The sequence below is a fragment of the Grus americana genome, chromosome 16, assembly GCF_028858705.1.
Source record: "Grus americana isolate bGruAme1 chromosome 16, bGruAme1.mat, whole genome shotgun sequence".
NCBI lineage: Eukaryota > Metazoa > Chordata > Aves > Gruiformes > Gruidae > Grus > Grus americana.
This window is the reverse complement of record NC_072867.1, coordinates 8604927-8632820: the sequence shown is the minus strand read 5'-3', so window position 1 is coordinate 8632820 and position 27894 is coordinate 8604927. Positions and strand designations below refer to the sequence as shown.

The following is a 27894-nucleotide window of genomic DNA, read 5'->3' as shown; positions in this document are numbered from 1 at the left end:
TCCCTCCTTCCCTAATTTTCTTGACAGTCTTTCAGACAGTAATTTTGGCTGTTAACTAGCAGTAGGAATGTATTTTTCTGATCTTCTCTTGCAAAGTGCAGAACAGTCTACCTGTTTACTCTTATGCATCCTTCAGCATGTATCTGAGATTTTGGGTTGTTTATCAATACGCATTAAGTGCCCTGCTATGGTAGGAGTGTCTCTATAGGTGCAAAGGTGTTTAAAGCCAGAAGCAAAAGAGGATTCTTTGGAGTTATGACCTTAGATGTACAGAAAAAAATTGTGGTTAACTGTATGTATCCAGATTTTTCAGTGTGCTCTAGAAATTTGTGTATGCTAGTAAATTGGCTTGAAGATTATTTTCTTTTGTAAATGTTGCAAAAATTGCTTGGAATCACCTGAAGGACTTTGGCCCAGTGACTTTGAGTTGAGCCTGAATACCAAAAGGATGTGCTGCTAAGGAAGCTTACAGAATAAATCATTGACTTATTCACAGTATGAGATGGAAGTGTTAGAACTCAGGGTCTGCTCCTATGCACAACAGCACAACGGAGTCACAAGAGGCTGCTTCTGCGTAATCTAACCCAGTATGGTAAATCTCGTGTCTTTTTCAATGTGACAGAGTTTAAGTTGTTAGAAACTCTGATGATGTTGCCTTCTCATATCCCTGTGAAACGCACTCATTACAAGCTGGCTGGGTCACCATGGTTTGCTTGGTCCATTTCTAAACTGTTATAGTTTTCTTTTAGTGGGCAATTCTCTGCTATGCTCGTTATTGGATTTTCTGTAGCACGTAGGCCAGGCTAGATACCACCTCAGTAAGGTGGGCTATAAAAAGAAGCAGCTGGTAACATGTCTGAAAGAATCCATAATGGGAAAGATGAGAATGGTTATCCCTGATTTTTCACTCTGATTTTCAGCTGTTGGATCTTTCTGTGGCTGTTCCAAGGCTGGAAATCCCAAGTGCAGTGGAGAATTCGTGGGAAACAAAGGAAGTCATATGCCTGCTCTATTGTTTTTTTAGTTTTTATTTATAAATGCGACCATTGCCTCATTATATCATCACAGCAGGACATGCCAGGAAATGCCAGTGGATTTTTGCATTGTTCAGGTGAGTTAGACTTCAGATTTGGCTTTGTATCTTCTCAATGACAACCGTCACTTCACATAGTGTTATCAGCACTGAGGTTAGCCACGGTGTACAGGACCCACCTGGTAAAACCCATTCTCTCTGGTCTTTATTTTTATACAGCGTCTTAAATATACACAGCACTTAAGAGTAAGCAGCTTGCCCTGTCCCTAAAAAGCGCACACTATGTATATACAATATAATGAGGGGATAACTAAATATGAGCATTTTCTCAAGGTCTCTGATACTATGCAGTTTTGGTGTTCTTTTGGAAAGAGCCTGCTCCTTTTGTTACTTGTCTGTTACTGTGTTTTATTTTAATCTATTTACTGCTTCAGTTTTCCCTACCTCTGCACGAGCAGAGTAATAATTTTGTTTGTCTTCTGCAAAATTCTGTTTTATTTTCTCATTACTGCATGGGTCTTTCTTTCACATAGAAATTATTAACTTCTGCAGTAACTTCTGCAAAAATCTGATATCACAATAGGAGCCCTAACTGCATTATGTGGGATTAATTTAGCAAAATCAGGGCTCCTGAAATGGTCTTTTCTTGCATCACACATGCTTTTTTTCTACTCTTGATAACGATTAATCAGGTTTGGTTGGGGACAGAAGTCTTCAGAAGTTACAGCAACTTCAGAACTTGTAGCAACTTTCTCCACCTCACCCTTTTGTTTGAGCTCAAAATAACAGACTCTGTGGTTCAATGATGTGTTGGTCAAGACAAGGCGATGTGCGTCACCTTGGGTTTGCTGAATTATGTGAAACAATGGAACAGGCCTTTGAGCAATTACCCTACTTACTCCTGATCTTGGTTTCCACCTGACCTAAAATAATCTCCACTAGCGCTTGCTTTAATTACAGGTTCCAAAATAAAAATTAAAAAAAAAAAAATTTAAAGCATGGACAAGTTAACCTGTGTAGTTGCATTTACATAATTTGAAACAAAGGTTGAGTATTAATGGCTCTATCCCAAAAACACAGCCTTTTCCATAGCATCTTCCACTTTCATATATTCCAGGTGAGATGGGTAGTTAGTGCATTGGAAACGGGGGTTGTTGCGGATATACTTAAGGAATTCTGGAGCTCCTGGGACGATGATATTGTCAGCCAGAAGAACTGAGCCTTTCCTCAGCAAGTTGCATTCCTAGAAAGAAGAGAAATTGCTTCATGGTGGCTGTTAAGCAAACATTGGCTTGAATGTAATGTGCTTTCATGTCAATCATGTCATACTCGAGTACCTGCATCCAAAAACCCATTGCACTATGGTTTGGGGGGAAGAAAAGACATGGGAGAAGCCGAGTAACTCCAATCCTTTGTGGTCATGTATAATATGCTGACTTTTTCCGTTAACACAATCAGTAGAACATTAGAGATGCTGATAACATGTTGGGTCATTCAGGTCCAGAAATAGCAAATCAAGTACAGTGGAGGTGTGCAGTTTGCTGCTCAGATTGTTTCCAACTACGTCTACATGATCAGTGTAAGAGAGTTTTGTTTTGGCTCTCATACCTGATGTTTGAAAACTTTTTTTAATATGGCATTAGAATGTTGTAGTAGCTCTTAAGGTCACCTGAGAGACTGGCAGGTACCAGTCTGCTTTGGCCAGTCTCAGTCAATGAGAAATGAGTAAATGAGAAAAGACATTTTCTGTGCTTGTTTTTCTTTGATCTTGTACAACTTTCTGCCATTTTGTTCAGGAACTGGGCATGAAGCAGGGTTTGTGCACAATGAAGATCCCTCTGACAAATTTCCACAAGGCATAATTAACTTGCAATATTCACTTCAAGTGCAATGTTTATCCTCAAGTACACCTACAAACCTAATTTTACTGGTATTTTTGTCTAGTAGAAGTCGCTTATCAGAGCTTACTAGCTGTTTTAGAACAGAAAATCTGTAGTTAATCAGGCTGCTGGTTATCCTGTGGTTACAGGCAGCAGTTGTAGCCAAAACATGGGGCGGCTTCTGTCACTCCCATTATATTAGAGAAGTCCTGTTGATGAGAGTGCTGCGGAGGCTGTTTAGCTTACTACTTTTGCCTCTCATGACTGAACACCAGTCAGTACAGTAGAAGCAATTTTAGAGACATGGCAAATATCCTCCAGTCTGTTTCTATCACACGGCTTATAGAAGCCTACAAGTGACAACATGCTGTGTTCTCCACTGGTCATCAGGATTTCAGATGCTCTTTGTGTCAGGCTTTTCTAGAGGTGCCTGAAAAGGAATGCTGTCTGGGCCACTTTCAATATATATTTTATCTGAATATTTTCTATTCATATTTCATATTTACCATTCATATTGCAATACATGCCAAAATTGCATGTTAGAACGTTTGTAACATCTGAGAAAATGTGAGGATCTTTTCTTCACCTTTCTCTTAATTTCATGGGTTTTTAAGAGAAACAACTTTGTGTCACAGTTGCATCAGACTCACTGCAGATGGAACTAAACTGTTTTGGCTGTATTGTGAAGGTTAAGCTCTGATAAGGATGCGATAGAGCTCAGTCATCCTTATACAGCTAAGTTAAAACAAAACAGTCTCTGGGTACAAAATAACTACAGAGAGTGAACATTTTCTTCAGCTACTGTTGTGTAAGTTCAATACTGGCTGTTCAACCCCAAACAAATTGCCTTTTCAAATAGCTATCTGGACGATAGGGCTGAAATTAAAAAACAGGGGAGCCTGGATGAGAAAATAATGTTGTAGTCCTCAAGCAGGGGTCAGGAAGTAGTTAGCAGGTTCTAAATGTAAGAGGTAGCCTCAAAACCAGTGTATTTGTGAAGAAAATAATTGAAAAAATTACACTTCCATACAAATAGTTAGGCAGTTGTAGAAAATTTTATCAGCCTGCAGCTCCAGCGATAGATACAGATGTTGTCAATCTCAGTTATTTAACACTTGAAAATACCTTTTGATCCAGAAGTCCTCTAGTAGTTATCTCACCTATCATTGCCTACTGCTGTTACAGCCAACTTGTTTTCTAATGCTAACAGTGATGGTTAAGGCAGGTTGGGAAGAAATGAGCATAATTTTTCCACATTCAGGGCTGGAGATAGAGATGGACAGCACTTCGCTAGCAAGTGCCCGACTGGGGCACTCTGCGCTCCAAAGGGTTGCTTTGCAGCCAATTAATTAGGTGGCATAAAGACTCACAGAAGATGATACCTAGCTGTGCTACCAAAATAGTATTTCATCAAAAGGCTCTGTTGGCACCACAGACCCAGGCAAAAAAAGGGGTACTGAGGAAACTAGAGAGGTGGAGCTGGGATATGAAGGTCCTAAATCACACCTGCTCCCAGGATCAAAGTGGTTTTGGGTCAAGTCTTCTGGTTAGTGACCATGCAGACACTCCTTCTAGGGAGTGTAAGACCCAGACCATGCACTTCTCCAGGCTAGGATTTCTACAGCAGACTCATTTGTTCAGGAAACAAAATGGTTCAACAGTATTTGCCAAGTCCTGAGCTATGTAGTACCAGCAGTTGTCCTTAACAAAAGTTTGGGATCCTGTCCCCCAAATCCTCTGTTCTTGTAAGGTTGCTATTTTGGCTGCCATTCTTCATTTTACAGAGGATGAGGTTCTTCATATAGTCCTCACAGACATCAAAGTATTTGCTATTTTACTGTTAAGACTGGAATTGTGCAAACTGACCTGAAGCAAGATGGTGTCTGGTGCGTATCTATCTTTCCAGTGGTCCAGGAAGACAAAATCCAGAGTATCCACTTCATATTTTTTCTTCAGCTGGGGGATAATTTCCTCTGAAGGGCCTTCTAGGAGTTTTACCTGAAATGCAAATCCATCTGATGAATTGTGAACCATTCAGAAAAAGCACATGTCTTTAGCTCATTTTAAATTGTGGCCAGACATCAGCGATTCTGTTTATAGCTCAATATTGCATCAGTTAAATTATTTCATAGAGTTAGATCAAGTGTACTTTTTTCTTTCTGACAAATCAACTCAGTTATGTTCCAAGATATGGATTTGAGTGGTTTTGTTTTGGTTTTCCTTAAATAATAGCAGAAAAAATGACCTGTTGTTTCTATTGCATAGTGTGATTCTTTAGTGGAAACATGGGAATCTCCTGCTGAAAACAGTATTTCTAATTACTTTTTTAGTTACATTTCAGTTGAATCTTGTAGTCCAAGGGAAGCAAAAAATACTGAGAACAGGTTAGTTTAGAATAAAGTTGGAGGGTACAGTATGTAAAATTGATACGGCCAGTAGAGGGAGAAGGCAGGACAGAGGCTATTATATCTTCCTCACAGGTTTACTGGCATAAGTACTGTTAAGCTGGAAGAAGCTGCTGCACATTGATTTGTTAAGTAAGCGCCATTTTCTGAGTGGAGGGAAAAAAAGGTAAGGAAATCTGGTTTATGACTCATAGCTGATCAGGAGATTAAATCAGATGGGGAAAATGCAATTTTAGATGTCAGGTTCTCTTCAAGAAGTTAAGAAACACATTACAAGATCTCATGGTGGGATTTATTTCCTCTAGTTTTATCATCTACATTGAAGTGAGTTGTCTAGTCAAATAGACAGGCACTTCAGGCATGAATCCCCCGACCTGCTGCAGATGTCTGCCTTGGGCTGAGAAGGATTATAGGCTGGAAATATCTGCATCTCAACCAACTGTATAGAGAGTCAAAATACCTCAGATTGCACAAAATTTAGAGAGAGATATATATAGTGACCAACTAGATTTGGGTAAGTACATCTCATCTAAAGTCCATTGCACATAACACAACTGCTTCTTGTGAGCTTTTGTAACAAATTAGACTATGGTTCAGTTTTCTGTTGTACTCAGTCTTGACACTGATTTGAACCTTATAGTGTATAGAGAAAACCAATATTCTAGTCTAGCTTCTGGGAGGTAACGTAGTGAAGTCCTCAGCTGTACTGCTGTGAGAGGTCAGGGACTAACTAGGCACAGAGCTAGTTAAATTAATGACTGTGGATGCAAGAGAAAAAAAGAATACAAAATGTCTATGAATAAATGTTGGACAGAAATCATAGAAAGGCTTCTGATTATCAGGAGGAGGAATCTGTGGGGCAGTCTTGCAGTTCAATAATGGCAGTAAATCTAACCAGTTTTACAATAGTGATTACTAATTTTATGAAGAAGACTGTGTGTGCTGATGTCCTGTGACTGTAAGTGAAATAACTGACTCTGGAGCCTCTCTCCAGGTCTGTATTATTCTTACAGTCACTATGGGTTTTGAAAATAGCTCTCAGCTAATGGCCTGTCTACTGTACTAAACGGTGAATAGTGAAGAGGCCAAGCTGGAAGGTGAAGTCTAAATGTTTTCAAAATGTTAAGGAGATACGAATGTATATGATTGTTTCTGGTCTTGCCCCTAAAAATCTTCATCCTGACTCACATAGCAAAGAACTTTGAGAACAGCCCTGATTGTTTTGGTCACACACACACACACACACATCTTGATAAGCTTCAAACTCTACCTTGACTCTCAGCTGGGTCTGCATCGTACTTGGACCCCTGACTGATGCTAACAAATTTAGCTCACTTGCACTGTATATACAAAAGAGCAGACGACCTTGATCCTCTGCATGGACACTGGTAGTTTTCCTTGCTATCAAGCTTGATGGTTAAACTCTGCATGTTCCCAGACACTTAGAATGTTGTACTTGCTTGACAAGTAAAAAAGAAATTCAAACCTATTATTGTTGTTTCTATGGATAAAGTCCCACCCTCAATGTATTACTTTCTCATACCAACCAGAGACAAATGGAATTTACCTTATCTTGTACTCCAGCAAACTCAATCATCTGTTTAGCTATAGCAGCAAATTCTGGGTTGAACTCCACAGTGAGAAGACGAGCTCCTGCCTTCAGTAGCCGAGCAATCCTAACTGCTGAGTAGCCACAGTATGTTCCCAGCTCCAGTGCAACTGATGGATTGACTTCTTCCACTGTCTTGTCTAGAATTAAACCTGAATAAAATGGAAATAGGTTAACTTTTGACAAAATCAAACTGGTTTACATACAGAAGAGCAAGTTAGTGACAAGGAACTTACAAAGTCAATGTACTCAGTTGCTCAGGACATTAAGGGCTGATGTCAAATTATATACTGTATCCTTTGCAAATTGGCTTATCTGTGATCAAGTTGATCATGGACTTTGTAAGTTTCAAAATGCAACCTTTCAACTAAAAAAAAAATCTTTCTTAGTTTCACTATATAAACATTTCTGAGTAAGGAAGTGTCTGAATTAACTAAAATATTTACAAGGGAAAATTTTACAAGGGAAAAATGCAGTGTTTTTTTCCAAGAACTTATTGCAGAAACTGGTCACACTTGGGAAATACCTAACTCCTGAATTTTGAGTGCTCAAAATTGTTGCAAGTGTTACATGCAGTAGTCAGATACAAAATTTCTTATCCTAAATATTTGTTTTTAAAGGGAAAAAGAAAAGTCTAGTTATAAAGTTGCAAAATATTTGGATTCACTAGAGGAATTTGTGGGATGGAAAACATTAGTCAATTGTTAACAACAACAAAACGTTCCCAAAAAGAAGTGACAGTGTACTATACTCAGTCCTTCTGAAGAAAAGCATTTATTTGTGAGAAAACTGTCTCCTCTTACTTGTATGGCTAGAAACTAGATAACTAATCTGAAAAAGTATTTGAAGGGATTTGACTGGTATGCAAAGGAGCTAGTTTCACAAAATGTACCCATGACAGAGAAGCATTTTTATTACAATGCTTACAGTTGTGTTTCATTAGCTATGTTAATCCCAGACTAAGCAAATTTCCCAGCAAGAGGTACTTTTGTGTCTAATTCATAAGGCAACATATTAACATTTTGCCATTACAGTTTTCTGAAAAGATTATCACTTTTCTGCAGCTAAGAAAAAAATGTTTGTCCGCATACTTTCCTTTTGGAGGCAAGAACATCACAATTTACTTGCTAAGTAGCAACACTGTCTTGATAGCTGATTTTGTGTATTACATAGGTAGAATTTCTTCCTTCAACAGTAACTTCTAACTTATACTTGCATACACAAAATTGATATAGTTTAAAATACTTTTTTTAATTTACTATCTTTTCGTTAAGGATCTGAAAGTACTTAACATAATGAATTATGCCTTAAGGCCACCCTGTATAGGATCTGAAGTATAATACAACCCTAGCTTTTTCCCATAAATTGTCACCCTCTGCTTACATGCTTGCAATGTACAGAACATACAAATCCAGATTTGGTCCTGTGACTCACTGGATACCCCTCTTCAAAGACATCTGCACAAGCATGCATCACTGTTTACAGAACTACTCTGCAACCACAAGGCTCTTGTGGGTTGGGGGGTTTTTTTGCAGCAGATGGAAGTTACCATGTGAATACAATAAGGTTTCCTGTACTGTGCTAGTCCTGAAGGATCTTTCAAGTGCTGATCCCTGCAGCAATTACCTTTTTCATTGCCCACATTCATGGCCCACTCTTTCTGGGAGCAGTACTTATCTATAGTGTCCATGACACTACAGGGGTCTCCTCGGACTGCATTCTGAAGCACAAAATTTAAAATCCTCTGTTCTTTGCTCTGATTCATAATGAAATTGGTTATTTTCTCCCGGATTATTTCATTCCAGATAAGGGCAGCAGTGCCGTTTTTCTTGATGAGCACCACAAAGAGCAGCAAAATGAAAAGCAGGACGAAGACAACGAACAAAAGGACTGAAGAGCTCTCCAGCATCTGGAAGGAAACAGAAAAACAGCCCAGGGTTAAGGTGGCACGGGAGAGTGCTATTCTTTTTGTAAATATTAAGCTGAATAACCCACAACCAACCATACTGAACAGGAACACGCAAAGTTTAATTATGATATCGTCCAGAATAGCTGAAAATTACTTTCTGTCACTTGGTAATGGATGGTGCTCTGTGGCACTCCCTTTAGAAGCCAATTTTACAGGCAGTCAACAAATAGCTTTAATGCTCTGGTCCCTTCCCCCACACATCTGCTCCTGGCTCCAAGCATGCCACTGCACAAGGAGCCTCTCAGCATCAAATCTGTTCTAGTCATTTTTCAAAGGATTTAAAATCTTAAATTAGAGCCTGCTATGTGATCCCACTCTCCTAATTCTTGAGCCCTGGGAAACTTCTAAGCTGGTCGTGGTAAGAAAATATGGAACGTCTCACCCTTTAATTTTGAGCACAATATCAGCAGAAACTGGGCACTGTTAAGTAACCTTCTGTTTCAAATCACTCTGCAGGTCCTAAGTTACTACCTTGCATGCAGACCTCTTTGCTAGCACCTGCCCTTCTTGCATACTCTGCAGAAAAGCTAAGCTTGATGTTTCAGTAGGACTCAACCTGCCTCCTTCCTTTCAGAGCCTGCTGCACAGGGACCCAGGTGGAATGGTTTACAGAAGATAGTAGCCTTTTCCCTGCTTATAAAACCTTTGACACAAGCCATCAGTCTGATAGTTTTGAGAACAAAAGATACATTTCCTTTTATAAAGTAGGGATGTTTTCTCACTGGTAATAAAAACATAAAGCTGAATCCCTGAATCAGAGAAGAGCTCAGTCCCATGAAATTCAAGAGATGTAACAAAAGGGTATATTCTCTGATGGGCCAGCTCAAATTATCTGATGGGATTGTGCCTATTTTCCCCTTGAAATTCAGTGTCATACCTGCAGGTGCCTATGTGTGTGCAGCATGGTTGGTGTATGTTTCTGTTTGTGAGTTTAGGGCATCTGAACATAAAGCTCAGCAGATGGGATGCATGTCACCCTGTACAGCTCAAGCAATAAATCCTGTCAAAGCCATTTACTCAGATGGATTTCAGACAAGCCAGTATGCAGGAAGGTGCATTTACTTCCATGCAGGAGTCACAGCACAAAAGATCTGATAACAGGTTCTTAAAATTAATGAATTGATTCAGCCTTTGAAAGGGTGCCAAACTAAGGGTTGTGATTTGCCTGAGGATTCTCTGCATGTGAAGGTCCTCTGGTACAACCCAAAACACACCTTATTTCTGATGATGTAGCTTATAACACCTCACTTTTCCACCTCTGCTTCCCACAAGTGGGTGCTGACAGTTGCACACCAGGAGAGCACAGGTTGTAATGTGCTCCAGTTAGTATTCGGATGCATGAATGCCAAGTTCATTTGTTCTTTAAGTCTAAGTAGGCATTTGAACACAGGTCTAAAGGATTTAGAATCAATTTCTTAACCTCTGCAGGCTGCCTTGGGTTGCACTGGTTTTTAAACTGTTATTTTTAAAGAACACAATGTTCAACTCTTTCTAGTCTCTGATTATTTCTATTAAGTCTCTTTCTCTTCCAGCTTGCTAAAAACGGTGAACAGTTTTCACTTGCACTTGTATTAATGTTCTACCTACTTGGACTTCAGCAAAAACATTGGTCCCAACAGGAGCTACATCCTCCTCAAAGTTTTGCTTAAGTTGCCCAAGACAGAGGTAAAGGGGCTATATGATTAGCCAAATATTCCCCCCAGATCTCTTCCTACCTGTTCTTGCTTCCCTTTTTTGTTTGTTTCCCCCAAAATTGTCCCAGGAAAATCCTAAATTTTATGGGTAGTCAGACCTCCCTTCTGTAGCGGAACTTGACACACATTACACATGGGAAAAATCTACTCCACTGCTTTAAATTTTGCATCATCATGCAGAACAGATTTTCAGTTCAGAAGATGACTGAGTTTCCATGGAGATATGCTCAACCTACAATACAGCCAATGTTTGTTCACCCATCCACTGATCTTAGTTGCATAGCAAGTATGATTTCTTTGGAGCAGTTAAAACTCTATTGCTTTTATGTAGTTGCTAATGTTAATACTACCTTTAATGCTTTCCTTGCAAAATCTGACCTGAAACATTTCCTTTCAGGGCTTGCCAGCATCATTAGCACATGAAAATCGTGCTGCTTGGACTTTCTGAATTTTGTTTCCTAGCTAATAAGAACCTGTTTCTTTACATCACCAGGATCATGAGGGCCTGGATGTCAATTTTTCTTCTTCCCTTCTTATGTACTAGTAGTTCTACTGATCAGGCCCAATTGTCCTGTACCTTCCAGATGGGACTTCTGCTTTTTCTAGTTGTTCTACATGAAGATGTTCCATGTTATCTGTTCTCTGAAAATATCATTAGTAAAATATTTCTCTAGCTTCGCTTGGCTTGTCTTCACTTAGCTTTCATGGCTTAGTTGATCGTATGGTGATTGTTGATGGACCTTCCTGCCTCTGGACAAGGGAAACTGCGTGAGCTCTGCATACCAGTGACTCACTTGGTGGCAGTCCAACTGTATTCAGGTCCATCTAGAACTGAAGACTGTTGGCATTCAGAATTGTTTCAGACTACTGCCAGACAATCCTCTGGTTACGACAGATACTTTGGCATCCTCTGAGTACAACTTGTCACAGGCTGTTGCTTTGGCACTACAAGACTCTGTCAGTGTGTTTGGGGCTGCCCTTCAAAAATCTGTGGGACAGCAAGAATGGATGATAGTTGCAGCATCAACTAGGTGGTGTATTTTTTGAGGAACAGCTTTCTTCCTTTATTGCTTAGTATAGATATGAGACCATTTGGTAAGATTTCTTGAAACAGGGAAGAGATAGCATCTGTAGGCTAACTCAGCCCCACTCCTTGTCCTGCAGGAATGCTGAGACTTCTTTTTTGGACAGGGAACAGACTGTGAAGATTTTTTTTTTATACCTTAACAAAAAGGACTTACTTGACAGTAAAATCCTGCCCCTCCATTTTCACATTGCTCCCCAGGCAGGAAGGGTATGTCAGCAAACCAGATTCCCATTGTCTTATTTTCCCATGCTGCTACAGGCTTTATACACCAAAATTACAAGACATCACATGCTCAAAAGCCCATGTATTAAAGAAGGTCAGCTTCTTCATTGTCTGCAGCCTGTGAAATGCTATTTCTTAACATGTCTCTGTTAGCCAGAGCAGAGCAAAGCACTCAACTTGAATTAGACCTGCTGATTTTTAGTAACTTCAGCTGATCCTTACTTGGACAGTAGTATCCTTTTAAAGATTTTGTTGTTTTAAAAGAATGCACTTTGTGCAGAGAAAGACACCTTGTTTGAGATGTACATGCCCTATCTTTCCAAAGGCATAGATTGTATTTAGGCTGCTGCCACCCACATCAGGTACTGCACTGTGACGTCCTGATATCGACATGCAACTGGCTTGACTAAAAGGTGTAATTTGGGATACACTTCTGAACTGTGCAGATAGCCATAGTCTCCTATCTCTTCTAGCCATTCCTTATGCAAAAGCATGAGTAGGCTGACAGCCCTTTAGCTTGTCTAGAAGGGCAACAACTGATAGTTCTGCTGGGCCACCTGGGAAACAAATTTTGGATCTTCAGTTATGAAATCTTATTGCTTCAAGTTCACCCACGAATCCCCTCTGAAGGCAAAGTATTGACCTGCATTTCTCTTCCTTCAGATCTAGACTGGTGAATGGCTGTTAGCACTGGTTTGCTTACACATTTTGTGTAATATATTTGTCAAGAAGACAAGAAAAGCTATAAATTTAAGCTCAAATGTGTGTGATTTGGGGAGTCTTAGATCTAAAGCAAGGAAGCAATTCAGCTTGGCTGTTCCTATTATCAAGTGCTGAGAGGGATCTATTTCTGACAGTGCCTCGATCTTTGCACTTCTGAGTCCCACATGAATGCTACCACATGTAACAGCAGAGCCCACCTGCCTCCACAGATCCTTAGAGGTTGCTCACAGGTAGCAACAACCTATATAGTACATGCTGGTTTTTTCCGTTCCTACACAAGTTCACTTTTTCTGCTGTATCAAGAAATGTTTTTCAGCTACTGGGGTTTTATTATTATTATTGCTTTATAACACCCCAGCGCCCTCATAAACTGTCAGTATGGGTTGCTCTTAGCAGAGCTCCTTTAGGAGGCAACTATCTTGAAATCCACTTTCCAGAGAAGGTAACTTTTAAAAGGAGCAAGAGAGACACATCTTGTTTTTCTTTTCCTTTTTCTTTTTTTAAACACAGTTTATTTTTCTAAGTTTGTCCCTCTTATTTTCTCTCTTCTTAGATGTGAAAATAAATTTAGTGATCACAGTAGACTATAAAAGCAGCTTGCCAAGAGCAAGATGCATTGGTGATGGTCATGCCTCCAGAAGGGAAAAAAAAATCTGCACCAAAATAGGTAATTGCTTTCATATTCTTAGCTGGAAAATATTTGATATGAAAATTAAGTGCGTAATTCAACCGATTTAAAACTACCACTACCTAAGAGACAGTCATGTTATGACAGCTTTAGAAAATGCAACTGTAATTTTAGCTTTAATATGGATTCATGAGATTCATTAAATATGCAATAAAACTTAACTTGTGCATAGTCAAGTTTCCCATAACCACTTATTACAAGGCAGTCACTCTTATTATTTAATGCTGGTACTGAGGTTCCAGATACACAGGTTAGCACTGCAACCTCTTCTGTGCATTAGAAACACCATGATAAAGTTAGTCTTCTCTTTGAAAGCTAAAATTTGAAGTGGAAAATAGTAGGCAAAATGAAAAATTCAGCAAGGGAATAAACAGAAAACTGGAGGGATAACATTATGAAAAGGAATGAATAACATGTATTACTAAATCTGCTTTTGAGAAGACAGAGTTTAAAAGAAAACATATTAATATTTCATGCCCAAACCTGTCAAACTACTGACAAGTCTTTCTAAAGCACTGGGTTATTTTCTTATGCATCTAATCTTACTCATTTTGGCAGGTTTCATAAGACCACATCATAATTTGATAATGCAGTTCAGCAGTTTTTCCCTGATGCAAACCATAATCAAATGAACAGCATTTGAATGGGAGTACCTCTGTTTCAGCTTACAGAGATTTCAAAAGACACTTTCAAAGAGAGAAGAAAACACAAATTGTGGGAATCTGCTGCCCCAGATTACCTGCCCTTGAAGACAAAATACCTAAGTCATTCCAATGGCTACAAAAGAAACCTCAAGAGACTAGCTCAGACTTAGGGAATCTATTATTATGGCAATAGTTGTTAAGTTAGGGGATTCACTACCCTCTTACTATATTATGTGATCTCCAGTTTTTCTAAAATCATAAACATGCCCATGTGATAAAGTACAAAACAATACATCCTGTTCTTTATTCTTGTACAGGCAACTCCAGCCATTTCACCAAAGGTTACAATAAGGGTATTTCAGTAATGCTATTTATCAGTCCTTCTGGTAAATTTTTTCCAAGTACTGTTAAAAAATAATTGGTCTTAGAATCTCCTGAAGTGAAAAAATAAGGATTAGAACAATTGTTAACATCAATTTTTAAAGTAACTCTGAGTAACCAGATAAATTTGAGTTGAGATTTTTCTCAGTGTTTCATAAAAACTGTATTGAGTTTTCATAATACCGTTAGAGGAAGGTGTATGGAGATTTGATCTAAACTACTGATTGCTACTGTTTCTCTCTCACATTCCAAAACAACCTCCATCTGCTAAAACCTGCTATTTACTGAGAAGAAAAATAAAGATGTTGTAGTAAGCGCCTTTAAATGCTCTGAGTTTTAATAAGGACACATGCCTTAGAGAGTTTCACACTTACTGGATTAAAAAAGTATCACATCTGATTATTTACCTATTCTGAAGCTGAGTTCATTACATTATGAGTAATTAACAAGACCTCATTTCCTACAGATGCAAAAATAAGAGATGACAGGTATTAAAATACTTGCGAGGTTGAAAACCGTTGGATAGAACATTTTTCTAATCAAGGTGAATCCTTATAAGCCTAATTACAGAACCTCTCATTACAATTTTAGCTTGGATAAACTGATATTGTTTTGCTTTGTACTAAAAATGAAGTCCTAAACATAATCACAAAAAAACTCTTCTGCAAAGACAGCATGTACATTAGACTGCTATCCTCCAGAACTGGAGTGAGAGTAAACTTTGTGATCTTGAGTCAGGGGACTTAGGTTTGAGTCTCATTTTGACAATATTTTTCTGATGACATCTTGGGTGAGCTGTCTTACCTACCTCTTTGTTGCCACAACAGTTTAAGTTAAAGTTACTGCTACTTCTATAACTTTCAAGGTGATGTAAAGCTGAATTAATCTTTGTCAGAAAAGTCCCTGCTATGGATCTATGGATAACACCTGAGGAAAGGCAAAGTGATTTTATCTGCATTAACTAAAGAGATCAATTTTGGGATACCAAGACAGCAAATGCCTATGTAACATTATTATTCTTGAGTTTATGAACAACAGGGAAAATGTGGAGACAAACAGTGCTTCAAACACTTTCCTTAAGTGATTTCAGCCTGCTGACAAATCAGGCCTTTGAGGAAAGATGATGTTACATCCAATCTAGCTATGCATTTAATCTAACTGCCAAGTACTGATTGGTTGTTTAAGAGTTTATTACGAGTCTCCAAGCATCCAGACAGTACTTTAGCATTCTGATGCTAAAGGCTTTAGAATCTAATTTAGACTTTATTAGCTCACATAACCTGGTGAACGGAGAGTGCTTGGTAAATTTATACCATTCACAAAAGAATCTCTCCATTGGTCTGATGGTACTGAGGATAACAGAAATGGTCTACAATAGTAAAGTGCCTGGGGACAACAGGGCCTAACTCATTGCAGAGATACTGCTTCTAAGTCTGCAGAGAAAGGAATTTAATAATGCAAACAGTTTTCTAGAGGTTTTTTTACAAAGGCCATACAAGTTAACAGATTAAACCCTCCCATACATGTACTCGTGTGAAGGAGGTAGGTGTACCCCCTATTTTTAGAAAAGAGTTAAAAAGGTTTAAATTCAAACTTCCTGAAAGCTTCTGCTGAAATTATGCTTTTAAGTATCTCGTGCACTAAAGTATGCAGAGGATTTCCATATTAGTAAGGATATATTAGCTGTTAAGAAGCACTGTGAAGACAATGCAGAAGAGTCAGCACATTTCTACGCATATTTTCACAATGTCTGTTGCTCTGCATTCAGCCAGAGGAGATCTGTGCTGTGCCATGACTGGGACTGGAGTTCTTGACTCTCTCTCCTATGCTGTCTTGAATGAGGCAATCTTTGTGTTGTGGCATTTTGCTCTTCTCGATCTTTTCCCAGAGTGAGAAAGGCAGAGTATTTTGGTCAGAAAGCCTAAACTAACTTCTGCCAAACATATTGTATCCTGTTGCTGTAGGCAACACAACTCAACAGCTTCATATTTTAGTACTTTTAAAGGTAAAAAAAAAATCTTTTTACCTCCTATTCTTTCCTTATTGTTTATGTATTTTCAAATGAGTGCAACACTGTGAAGAATAATCAGCATATTGCCAAATGTGAATAGCTTGTATTTCAGTGGAAACTGAGCCTGGGAGTTTGACATTCAGATTTTCCACTGACATAATGAAAACAAGCTGAACAGACTTTATATAATTTTTCCTAAGTATTTCTTCATGAAATCTAAATTTCCCTCTTCCTGGGTTTTTTTCAAATTACTATCATTTAGCTTCACTATCATGACTACAAAAATTCTGACTTCTGTAAATGCAAATTTCTGATGATTATTCACACACCACCACCCCCGCCCCGGCCCTTCTGTCTTGTCTTTTTCCCTCTTCTCTGGTTGAAAGGAAACAAATACAGTTTTTTTCTTACTGAATGAAAGGGAAAGAACAGAAAAGTGCCTATTGCCTACTAAGCTTCATCAGGGTGTTTAAATCCATTCTCCCCAGATAGATTTCAATTAGGATAATTGCTACCCACTTAAAACTCCCTTCACAGCAGCTATTGTCTAAGCCTATTCAGTGTTATCACCCAAAGGAAAAGGTTTCTATAATGGTTATATGCCCTATAAAGAAGAACGGGGTTTAGAATAAACTGGCCACACAGAGAGACCTCATCTCCATCCAACAAGCAGGTCTGCATGGATCTGTAGCATTCTGATCCAGACTTGCCGAGTGAACACAGGATTAAATGTGATTAAAGCCAGAGTTTGGGGTGAGAGAATTCTTCAAGGATAAGAAATGCACTTTACTGGGCCTTGAGCAAAGACAGCTCAAAGGAAGAAGATCCTTTCAGGTACCCTTACAAAGCATTTGTTTCTGATACTCCTTATCCCCACTCCAGAATTCTAGATGCATTTGTACTATTTGTACTAATGTTTGAGGCCAGTGGCTGGCATAGCTCAGCTGAATTGTACAAATCCCACCCAGGAGGCAGTGGACTGCTAAAAGGAGAAAGTGCTCTGCCCTGTCAGCACACTAGGAGCTGGTCTGTACTAAAAGTTTTCTCAACTGAGATTTTCACATTCTCTAGGGGGTAAAACAAGCTCCTATTGAATGATTTTTGCCCCAAATGGAGGTAGGGAAAAAGGGCTGGAAGAGGAAAGACCAAAATGGCTAGTTGTCCTCAGCATAATCACTTGTGACAGACCTATTTCACATTCTCTCTTTATATCACAAAGATCAAGGGCTGAATCCTCAGTGTCCCAAATCCCCACTGTGTGCTCCTGCCCTGCTTCCAAGGCTACCAGCTAATCTAGTGTAAATCTGTCCCTCTCCCAGCTTTCTGCTCTCCGCAAGCTGCTCTTCAGGGCATGGGGAGTGCATGACTGGAACTTGGTAGTGAGGACACCCGCTGAGGGATCTGAAAGATTAGGAAGGAAATCGCTGCTGAAATGATGGCTTTTTTCTATGGAAATGAACAGCTCTAACAGGCCAGACAAGGTGGGATCCACCACAGCACAGCAGGTAACCAAAGCACTGCGTGGGAAGAGGCAGCCTGAGACAGAGCAGGGCATGAGACCTTGCTCTCAAATCCTGAGTGAATGCCCTCCCCCAGCTGGAGTGGGCACAGAGTGTCTTTTACTTTAGCTAGAAATTGCTTTCTGAGAAATCTGTCCTGAGAGCGTTTTAGTAAAACTGGTATGGATGGCCTCACACATTAAGATTTCGTTTCAACAACTGCTGCCAAAATTGGGGGTGGGGTGGGGTGTGTGTGTGTGTGTGTGTGTTCAGAAAATTCCCAGTCAGTTCTGATTCTAGTGATCCTGAAGGAATGCTGAAAGACAACAGTGTGAGACTGGCAGAGACAAACCTGATACCAGCTGGAGGCTGCTAAGAAATATTGCTAAACTTGAGTGACAAGTTGTTTGCAGTGTTAATGTGGTTAAACTCTTTTTCCACTGATGCAAACTAACACTGTAAATCAGGAAAAATTTATTTTGAATTTAAATATTGCAATGCTGTGCAAATGCATGGGACTCTGAACCTGAGGGCTTTGTTAGAGTTGTCCATGGCTGAGTAAGCAGAAAAAAGTAAGCTTAAGCCCAGAGATAAAGCAAAGGTTGTTTATGGAGATCATCAGTATGACATGTGGTTGACGGTATTGGTAAATATGAGTTTGTTTTTAAAGGACAGAAGGTAAAGAATGTCCCTAAAGGGCATCAGAAAGATACTCTATAAGCAGCAACAGGGCTAGCAAGCAAAAGTACTAGCTTTTTGTCTGTTCTTCACAGACATTTTGCTGTAGCAGAACTCCCTCTCGAGAATGAAAACCCCCATAAAATACAGCTGCAGCAACACATTTGTAAAAGCAGATATTCAGTCAAATATGACTGAAGCTTGACTTGTATTCAGCTTTTTCTTGAATACAATTGAGTACCAAATTCCAGCATACTTATAGCCATAAATTACATTTTCAATTTAGTCAAGGTTATCTCATCTCACTTCTTTCAACTGTCAAGGTTTACAATACAATACAAATGCATTACACGCAAATATGTCCTATCCTTTCTCTGTGAAAGCTGTTGCTGCCCACGGACTGGCTTCCTGACAATGAGTACCAGTCAGAATGTGGAAAACACTGCTGCTTTCATATTCACCACTGTTTAAAATAGTGACATTATCTAAGATAACAAATCATGTCCAGTCTGAGAAATAAGAAAATATAAATATGTACCTTTCTCAGTACAGCAGAAGCTGTTCCCTCCGATCTTTTCCTGTGCTGCTCTGACGTTGATTTTATAGAATAAGAGTCCAAGAGCCTGCTGTATTCAGTCACATTCGATCACATCACAGGAATAGCTTATCAGTTCTGTTACAGAGACTCTAAAAGGAGCGGTGTCCTTTTCCCCAACTCCTCCTTTCACAGATTTCTGGACTCCTTAAAGGTGCTCAGTGCTCTAATAACCTTAGAGAAAGCTATTCATCTGTCCTCTAATGACAGTGTTCTTGTTACTTAGTTACAGCACAGTGAATGCTGACAAAGTCAGGTAAGAGCCAAATTTGTGCTCAGTGTAAATGCACAGCGTTCAATCAAGCAACCTCAGGAATAAATTTGGCCCAAGGGATTTAGTTCTTTTTTCAGCTCAGACGTGGCATGCTACAGCCAGTGCAGAATTTGTAGAAACAAGACCTAGACATGTGGGTTAAATATAGAGTGCTGCTGGAGGGAGGGGAGGTATGTATAGCAAATTGCTTTACAGTAGCTACAGAAGGAGGTGCAATCAATATATTAGAAATAGTACATGTAAATTTCTATAGCTTCTAGTTGGAAAAAATATTCTGCTACAAACAGTTCTAAGATAAAAGAAGAGGTTTATTCTAATAAACCTTGTTCTCGTCTTGACTGTCTATATTGTTTTCTTCGAGGTGGAAACAACCTAATCAAGCTGCCATTAAATAACACCATAAAAGAAAATAGTAAGAAAAACTAAAAACCAAACACAACGTGGTAGTAGTTCTGTGCTGTTTTCTCACTACAATATTGACTCAGACCTAGTGAATGTTTGAAGCTCTAGCCAGAAACTTTTTAAAGATTTAATGAAAGACTTTGTATTAAATGTGGCAGAAACAGGAGTTGAAGATCTGAAAATAGGATTTGTCACATGAGGAGAGAGGTTCTTGAAAGAATTAGGGACTACCTGAGAGTATGTCAAGAGAATAAAAAAATTGTAAGTGGATGAATTGAATAAAGAATTGTGGGGAAAAGAGGTAAGTGAAGATGAAAGTGTTTTCATTAACTCTAAACAAAACATAACTAAATCCTGTAATACAGCACAGTACCCAATGTCAATACAGAATAACTTTGAAGTATCCCTTCCATGTATAACAGAGCTTTAGCTCAACAAATATTTTCTTATAATCCAGACATCAGGGAGAACAAAGAATGAAATAAGCAATACTGCGCTCCAGCTTCTCTGACAGTAATTTCCTATCTGGTCGAAAGCCGGTTGTGAAAACATGACAGGTTGTGTCTGCATGATCCTGATAGCACCCACAGTTATAATTAACTGAGAATTTCTTTTACTGCTGGGCTATGGAGAAAATAGCTTAAAACAGTAAAACTTATTCTATGCACTGACCTGGTTCTGTAAGCATACAGCTATTCTTTGAAGATGTCCTTGCAGTTAACTATAGCTAGTTGTGAACTGGTGGGTGGTATCAGCCTAGCTTCTGCTTAGCAGCATAAATTCGTGCCAAGACTTACCAGACTGAGCAGTGTCCCAGTGTTCTAAAGACTTCTAACTTTGAGCTGAATCATATTCTTCAGGCTAGAAGCGTGGGAGGAGCAAACTTGCTTCTGCCTGCCCACAACTGTTTACTTGTATAATAAAGGCTATGCCTGCAAAGTAACCCTTTCTGTTGTCTAGATATTTTATTACATAAGTAAAAATGGTAAATGGCAATAACTGCAAACTAGATAAAGCCAGAGGTTCAGTTAGTTAAACCACCCAAACTATGTGACAATGTCCATAAGTTGCTTCCAAGTTAAGAGAAAGTTGAAATCTTGTAATACATTATTATGGAATAACTTTTTCTCCAAGAGAAGTTTCTTTGGTATGCTGTTAGACATTGGCTTATGCCTTTCTTTAATTTACCTTTTTGCACAAGACAGGGTCTATATAGCTCTGGTTATTTTTGTAAGTTTTTACTAACATAATAACAATGCTACATACTCCAGAGTGTATAAATTTATACACAATTCACATGACGTATCCTTGTCTAGATAGTAATGTACCCTGATATTAATACATCCAGGTTAGAGAACTATGGATAGCTATAAATGCATTGATGTAATACAACTTTTACGTAGGGACAAAATCTTAAAAGATTGATTTGGTATTGCAGAATATCAGGATACTGCATTCGCAGGGCACATCTATGGGAAGAAATAGACCCGGGATGTCTTAGCTTGGGAGCAGTATCACATGAATGGCAACAGATCAGAATAACTGGCTAGTTCAGGCTGACTCATTCTGACAGTTGACAGAGTTAAGCTCAGATCTGTCTGCACAAACCTGAGTAGACTTGCTCAGGTACAGAGTTCCCAGTCTCAAATGGCGGCTATACAGCTGCAATCATGTGATGCAACATGGCAGTGCTATCCCCACTTGTTGTGCACAGCACAGAGCTAAAGCTTTTCCAGTAAATCCATGCCTGGCATAACAACAAATGACATTCCTTTCTTCTAATAATCCTGGCCAAAGACTGGTTTTTAAAAGCCAAACAAAGGGAGACAGGAGAGTTAGCAGATTATCATAAACCCCACAGATCACATAAAACACTGAGTAGAAGAAAATTCTTTTGAGCTTGCATTTTCAGAATAGCAGGAGGGATTTTCTTTTATGTGAATTTGCTGTTTTCAACAGTCAAATTAGTTTCTCTTGCTGAGAAACACGCAAAAGAGGAATTTTGAGAAAGGAAGCACCATTCATATGAATCAGGAAACTGCCTGGAGATATCTAAAATAGGAATCAGCTAAAAGAGAAGATGTCCAGCAAAGTTGTACTGTAAAAGTTAGCAGATAATAGAAGCAGTTAGACTATTTTGTGTTTACTGTGCATCTTAAAAGGTTATCATGCAGACTGAAAAAAACATTCTGCTTTCAAAGACTTTATAACTCCTCATGAAAACTTTGAAGCTCAGTTAGGTCTACCGTATTTCTGTCTTTTCTCCCCTCATTTTTTTTTGGTAATATATGTTCAAGCATTTGAATGAAGTCAAGAGCCTGTTACTTGAAGCTTCATCTGTTTATGTTGGTTTTTTTACCTTACTTGCAATCAATTAATTGTTTAGGACAAACTATGAACAGAGGATTCTATGTTAAGAAAGGAAGGAATAAAATGGCATAGAGTCAATTCTGAACAATGAGTCCTACTCAGACAAATTTCTGAAAATTAAAAAAAAAAGCAAACAAAGTGAGAAATAGCGATAAAACTGAAAATGTTAAACCATTTTTTTTTTGTTTATGAACCCATGCACAAATGTTTCCAGCAGAGGAAACACCATTAGCTCAAGGATGTATTCTTTGTAACAAGATGTCATTTTGGGACTAATAAATATTAGAATGGTTGCATTTCTTTTAGAATTACATTTTTAAATGGCATTTAAATTATGACCTGATTTAGAGTAATTCTGTGATGTGTGTACTTTTCTTAGCTTTCTCAGTGTAGTAGTTTTAGATAATTTTTTATGTAGGGTCTGAAAATGTATTAGCTAATGCGATGTATTTGTCCCATGTGAACAAAATGTTGTAAACTTTGTAGACTTCACATGGAAATCTGATCACCGCCTTGATCTCTTAAACCAAAATTAGTCACTTTCTTCCCTTACCAGTTTGACTTGTCAGTCCTACAGTTTGATTTGTCAATAGTCTTAAAAGCAGATCTCAAAAATGCAGAAAAATACAGCAGAGTTGGATAGTAAGCAAAGAGCCATAGATCCCTTCATGCCAATATAAAGCAATACCCAACAAAACGTAATATTGGGAAATTCTTGCTACACAAGTCAGTTAAGAAGCCTCAAGTAAAAGTGGTAAAAATACTTCTTTTCTTTACCCAGGATCTGTGTCTTCAAACAAGGGTCTTCACTTGTCAGCCTAGTGCCCACATTAGAATACTATCCATATATTTAGCAATTTGAATCTTGAAAAGGTTTTACCTTGCTTTGAAATAAGCATAAGAACTGGTAACCACCCTTCCCCTGCTACCATTTATTCTGTATTTTTTGTAGCTCTGCAATATGGTTCTCTAAATTGCCAGTGACTATGTCACTACTTCCACTTTTGTATTCACTATTTGACATGCCTTTCTTCCATGTGCTCTTTCTTCCTCTCCTCATTCCTCCTTAATGCTAAGGACACATGCTACACTTTAGCAGAGGAACAACAAGAAAAAAACCCAACCAACCAAACAAAAAAAGAGTACAATCAATCACAAGAGAGATAGTAAGAAATCAAAAAGTTCTACCTCATGCAGAGACCTCACAGTTCAACCAGTGATCCAGTACAGTTCACTGACACTCCTGTAAATTATTAATCAGGTCATGCCACAAAATGCAGCCTCTGATATAATCCATTTCATCCCACCCACTAAAAAAGCAACAATGGGATGACTTCCAAAGATGGTATCTACCCGACACCTCTCTTCTTTCCCCCACTCTGCCAGGTCACTAATCTGAGAACATAAGACATAAAGCAAAGCATGCCAGAAAAACAGGAAAGACAAGAAGATGTGTTTGAAAAGTTAAAATTTCTAAAACATTAGTTAAAAAAGGTATTTGGTCCTGCTGTCTTCATGAGGAAGACTTCAAGTAAGCCATTGATAAATGTAAAAAAAGGTATTTCGTATGAAGGGGAAAAAGCACAGAATTCCCAGCTGTCTTTACAACAAATTCAAAAGGAGAAACTCTGACCGATAATAGAACTGATTCATGCCTTAAAACTCCCCTACTTTTGTTGAATGGATTTATATATATTTCTGAAGCATATTACAGTGGTGTTTCCTTTGCCCTTTTAATACCACATGTTCAAAGCACATTGAATAAACAACTCTCTCTGAAAATAAACCAAACCATATCTAATGTATTAATCTATGAGTAGCTACAACTGACAAAATTCTGTGGAAATATGATGTTAAGTCTGATAGCTATCTTGTAAGAAGTATTTTTTTAATCCCAAGTTTTGAAAAAATATGCTTTCACATATGCTTCATGTAAATGATTCCTGGTAGTAGAATGTATTTGCCACTAAAGGACTTAATGCTTACTTTCTTAAAAGAAATTAAGATATATATATATGTGTGTGTGTAAAAAAATGTATATCACTAATTATTCTGATCAGCCTAAAGCTAACCACAAAAGAATTAAAATAAGAGAGTAGAAAGCTACAGATGAGCCAAAGACACACTAGAAACCACACCTGATAACCAGAATCTGCTTCTGGTCCCTGAGAAAGTTTTTGAAGTGTAATGCAAATACACCTGCTCAGTGCTGATGGCAGCAAATATCAGTGGTATTCCTCTTATTGATATTGTCACCATAGGCAAAACCTACTCCTCATTTGCTGATATTTGCCTCTATCAGCCTCAATGATCAAGCTTGTGAGAATGGGCAAGAACAGAGTGGAGTTACACAGACTTTGTACTTTCTTCTGAAGGTGGCGGTGCTGATGGGAAAGCCTTAGCCTGTGGAAATGCACAGTGCTTTATCATTAGCTGTGAGATACAGCCAGAGGGCTGGTGACACCCTAGTTTCACATGGTCTGTGCCAGTGGCACAGCGGCAGCTACGGGTAGTTCTGGTTCCCAGATGACTTAAGAAGGATGTCAAAGGAAAGCAACTGACTCGCTTTCAAGCTAGAAAAGAGAGGGGGTGTGCTGATGTGTTTAGGAACACATAAACATCTAATAGAAGCTACAGTCTCACCACTGCTGCATAGGCTGTGGTTCACATAGACTCTGAGCTCTAAAATAATGAAAGCAATCAGTAACGCTAGTGTATGATGTGGCTGTTACAATGGGCACTTGGCCAAGATGCTATCCTTAAAAGAGTTTAGAAGCATTACTCCAAATTTATCATCAGTTCTTTCCTAAATTGCCACTGTAGGTGGTGTTTAAAGGTAAAGTTTTCTATGAACAGCTTTGCTACATTTAAGGCCTTTCCTTATTAGCAAAATACCATAATGCTGCAGGAACATTTCTTCACATAAACTTGTTTTGTGTTTGGGAAGATTTAATTCTACCCTTGATCTTACGTGTCTGAAGTAAACACTGTGTGAAAAGCATATGCTCAACACTGCCTGATTCAATTCAGGATAGTGGCTAAAATGAACAACTACAACAACTTTGTCTGCATGTACCTGAAAAGCATAAAAGATTAGTATCAACATGCTTGAGGTTTCTTTAATTGAAAGGCCTCTCAGTAGACTCTAGTCATGTCTTTCTACTGCTGCTGCAGTGGGTAAGAGCGTTTCTAGTGATTTATTGATTAGTGCTGCAGGAGGCAGAGAGGGGGTTTGCTTTTTTTTTTTTTTTACAGCAGTGATAGTGGACAAGTCATCAGCCCGTTTACTAAAGTGATAGTAATTCCTGTTTCATGTATTTTCAAACATTAATGGAATGAAAAAAATTACTCAGACCTACACTGGAAGTGATGTTAGTTCTACAAAAATTTCGAGTATTTTAATTTCCTGCCATTTCTCCTCAACTGTGGATCAGATGATTGATGGTTTTTGAAACAAAATGGTTGGATGCTGCCCCCTTGTGAGCCAGGCCCTTGCTTCAGAGACAGCTGAACCATGGCTGCTTAGAACTAGTTTTCTCTCACCAGCTCCCTCTCCCCAAGAAGAAGCAGCTGATTCTTTGTCCCAGACTCTGATTTGGCTATGGTGGCATTTATCACATACAACTCACTACATATAGCAGCAAGTAGGGTCACTACAGTGCTTCAGTAAAGGCCAACAGTCAGCACTTCTGAATGAGAAAGACCTTGTTCCCTGTAGTATTTTGATCTATGCCAACTTTGAGGCCTTTTACCTTAAGCTGCCACAATACGTTACAAGCATCAATAACTCTCACGACTCCCATCCGAAGTAGGTCAGCAGCATCACCCTTGTTTAATCAAGAGCTGGCATGTGGCACAGGGACAGGAAACACTGCCAAAGACTGTGAAGCATCAGAGGTTCTCCGACAGGTTATCCTGTGCAGATATCTGTACCACCACAGTTACACCATGTGTTAAAGCTGTTTATGCTGGTCTAGTTCACTGACCTGTGCAGCATAGGCCCGGCCCCACCATTTTGGCTGAGGAAGTCCTTTTCTCTCAGACCTGAGGCCCTAGCACCTGTTCTCAGCGCTCAATAGATCTTAGCCACAGGAATCTGAAACATCATCATATGTTGCCTGTAATATCTTGTGGAAGGGAGAGGCTTTATTCAAACCACCTTCTCAGAGGTTTTTAACTTTCAGTCTGCGCGCTGCACCTGAGGAAGGGGCTGTGACAGCCCACCTCTCACCATGTCTGTTGCAAAGGGATGTGCGGTTTCAGAAGGGAAAAAAACTGGGCTCTGCATATTGGTGAAGGTTCTGGGCAGTCGTCCTGTTCCTCTTCGTTCCCAAAACACCTTCACTGAACCCCTTTTGCAGCAGCATCTCGGGGGGAAGCCAGTCAAGCAAAGTGGAGGGGTTTATTCCCTTTCAATCTGTCTGATTTTAACCCAAATGCGCTTCTCTAACGCCAGAGTCTGTCCCCGCCTTCTAAAAAGGCTTCGCAGCGGCTCCAGAAGCCGGAGCTTCGGGTGCAGGGCGAGCGCTTTCTCCGGGAGGGAAGCTGCCGCCTCTTCTCAGGTCTGCGCGCAGGGCGGGCGTCGTGCTCGCACCCGCGCGGCGATCCTCACGCCCCCCCCCCCTCGCCCCACCCTGCCGCCCTCACGGGGCTCCATTGCCCTCACCGACCCGGCGACACCGCCCTCCACTCTGGCGCTGCTCGGCCACCTCGCAGGGGTCCTCGCTCGGGGCGGAGGCCGTTTGCCGTACAGCATGGCGGCACTGTGGCGGAGGCGGGAGCGTCTCTTGGGAGTGTTGCGGCTGTGCCGTACGGTACGAGCCCTCTCAGGTATGGGGTGCCGCTGGGCTCGGGCCTGGCAGAGGCCGCGCCTCCGCCTCCATTCGCGGCAAGCCCTCTTCTCCTGGCGCCGAGAGCGCCTGGGGAGCGTCCCCCGGGTCCTTCCCACCACCCGCACGGCGGGGAGAGGCCCGCGGACGCCTTACCTGAGCGACCGCTGTGGGGACCGCAGAGCGCCGTCCCCGCTCCCGGGAGGCGCCACTCTCCTCCCTCAGCGGCCAAGGTGGGGAGGGTGGCGCGCTGTCTCCATCCGTAACGGCTTTCGGAGCCACCCCCGACCCAGTGCCTCTCTCGGAGCCCGTCCCTCGGCCCCTGGGTTGCTGAGGGAGTCCCTGGGCCGCAAGTGACTGTGCAGTGGGCAAGGCCTCCTGCTCCCCTGCTGTGGGGCATTCTGGAGAAGTACCGAGGAGAGGCAGCTAAATCTTTTCTCTAGGCTTAACTCCAGCCACCGGGGGTATCAGCCTTTTCAGTCTGACTGCCTGCTCTGAAATGCCGACAAAAGTCCCCCACCCCCCATGGTGGCACAGCAGGTGTGGGGATGCTGCAGGCCTTGGCTGTCCTCCCTGAACTACTGGCAGCTCTCTGAAGGCAGGGGTTGCTCTGATGCCCTTGCTAAGAAACAAGTTATTGCTCACCTGTGGGCTTCTGCCACTTCAAAAGTGCTCTGGGAGACTGTGCTGCTCCGTGTGGACGCTGAGGTGGCAGAAGGGGCCAGCTTCCCTCTGACCGCCCCACCACACCCCTGCAAGGCCTACATTGCAGCTGAAGCTTTGCAAGTCCGATAAGGTGACCTGGCCGAAAAATCTGCGTGTAGAACATGCTGCTGTAATGCAGAGACAGAAGTCCTATAGTGGATCCCGGTTGCAACTATCTAATCATGCAGAAAGAGTT

At 40.2% G+C, this 27894-nt stretch overlaps 2 protein-coding genes across 15 annotated transcripts in view; one reads left to right on the top strand and one right to left on the bottom strand.

Annotated features, from left to right (window-relative positions):
• Positions 1-1010: 1010 nt before the first annotated feature.
• On the bottom strand, positions 1011-27768 carry COMT (catechol-O-methyltransferase). 6 transcript variants are annotated; one of them, XM_054844495.1, is made up of 5 exons: positions 27639-27768; positions 8554-8836; positions 6886-7079; positions 4780-4911; positions 1011-2276 (listed from the first exon to the last, which is right to left on the bottom strand). In XM_054844495.1, exons 2-5 carry the CDS (start codon positions 8834-8836, stop codon positions 2097-2099), a joined length of 789 nt encoding a protein of 262 aa, XP_054700470.1. In that variant the 5' UTR covers positions 27639-27768; the 3' UTR covers positions 1011-2096. The 6 variants fall into 6 exon arrangements, with proteins under 6 accessions (XP_054700470.1, XP_054700471.1, XP_054700473.1 ...); XM_054844496.1 differs by lacking the exon at positions 27639-27768 and adding an exon at positions 27150-27276; XM_054844498.1 differs by lacking the exon at positions 27639-27768 and adding an exon at positions 23353-23410.
• Positions 26842-27894, top strand: part of TXNRD2 (thioredoxin reductase 2) — a 36970-nt gene continuing 35917 nt past the window's right edge. For 4 of the 9 annotated variants that reach the window (XR_008579532.1, XR_008579533.1, XM_054844477.1 and 1 more), the window contains exon 1: positions 26842-26994. Coding sequence is in view for 2 of the 9 variants with exons in the window: in XM_054844477.1 (XP_054700452.1) it covers positions 26919-26994 (76 nt within the window). In the remaining 7 variants the exon portion in view is untranslated. Of the gene's footprint in view, positions 26995-27159; positions 27227-27650; positions 27790-27894 lie in introns of those variants that run through there. The other 5 variants (XM_054844485.1, XM_054844484.1, XM_054844483.1 and 2 more) reach the window with 5 other exon arrangements.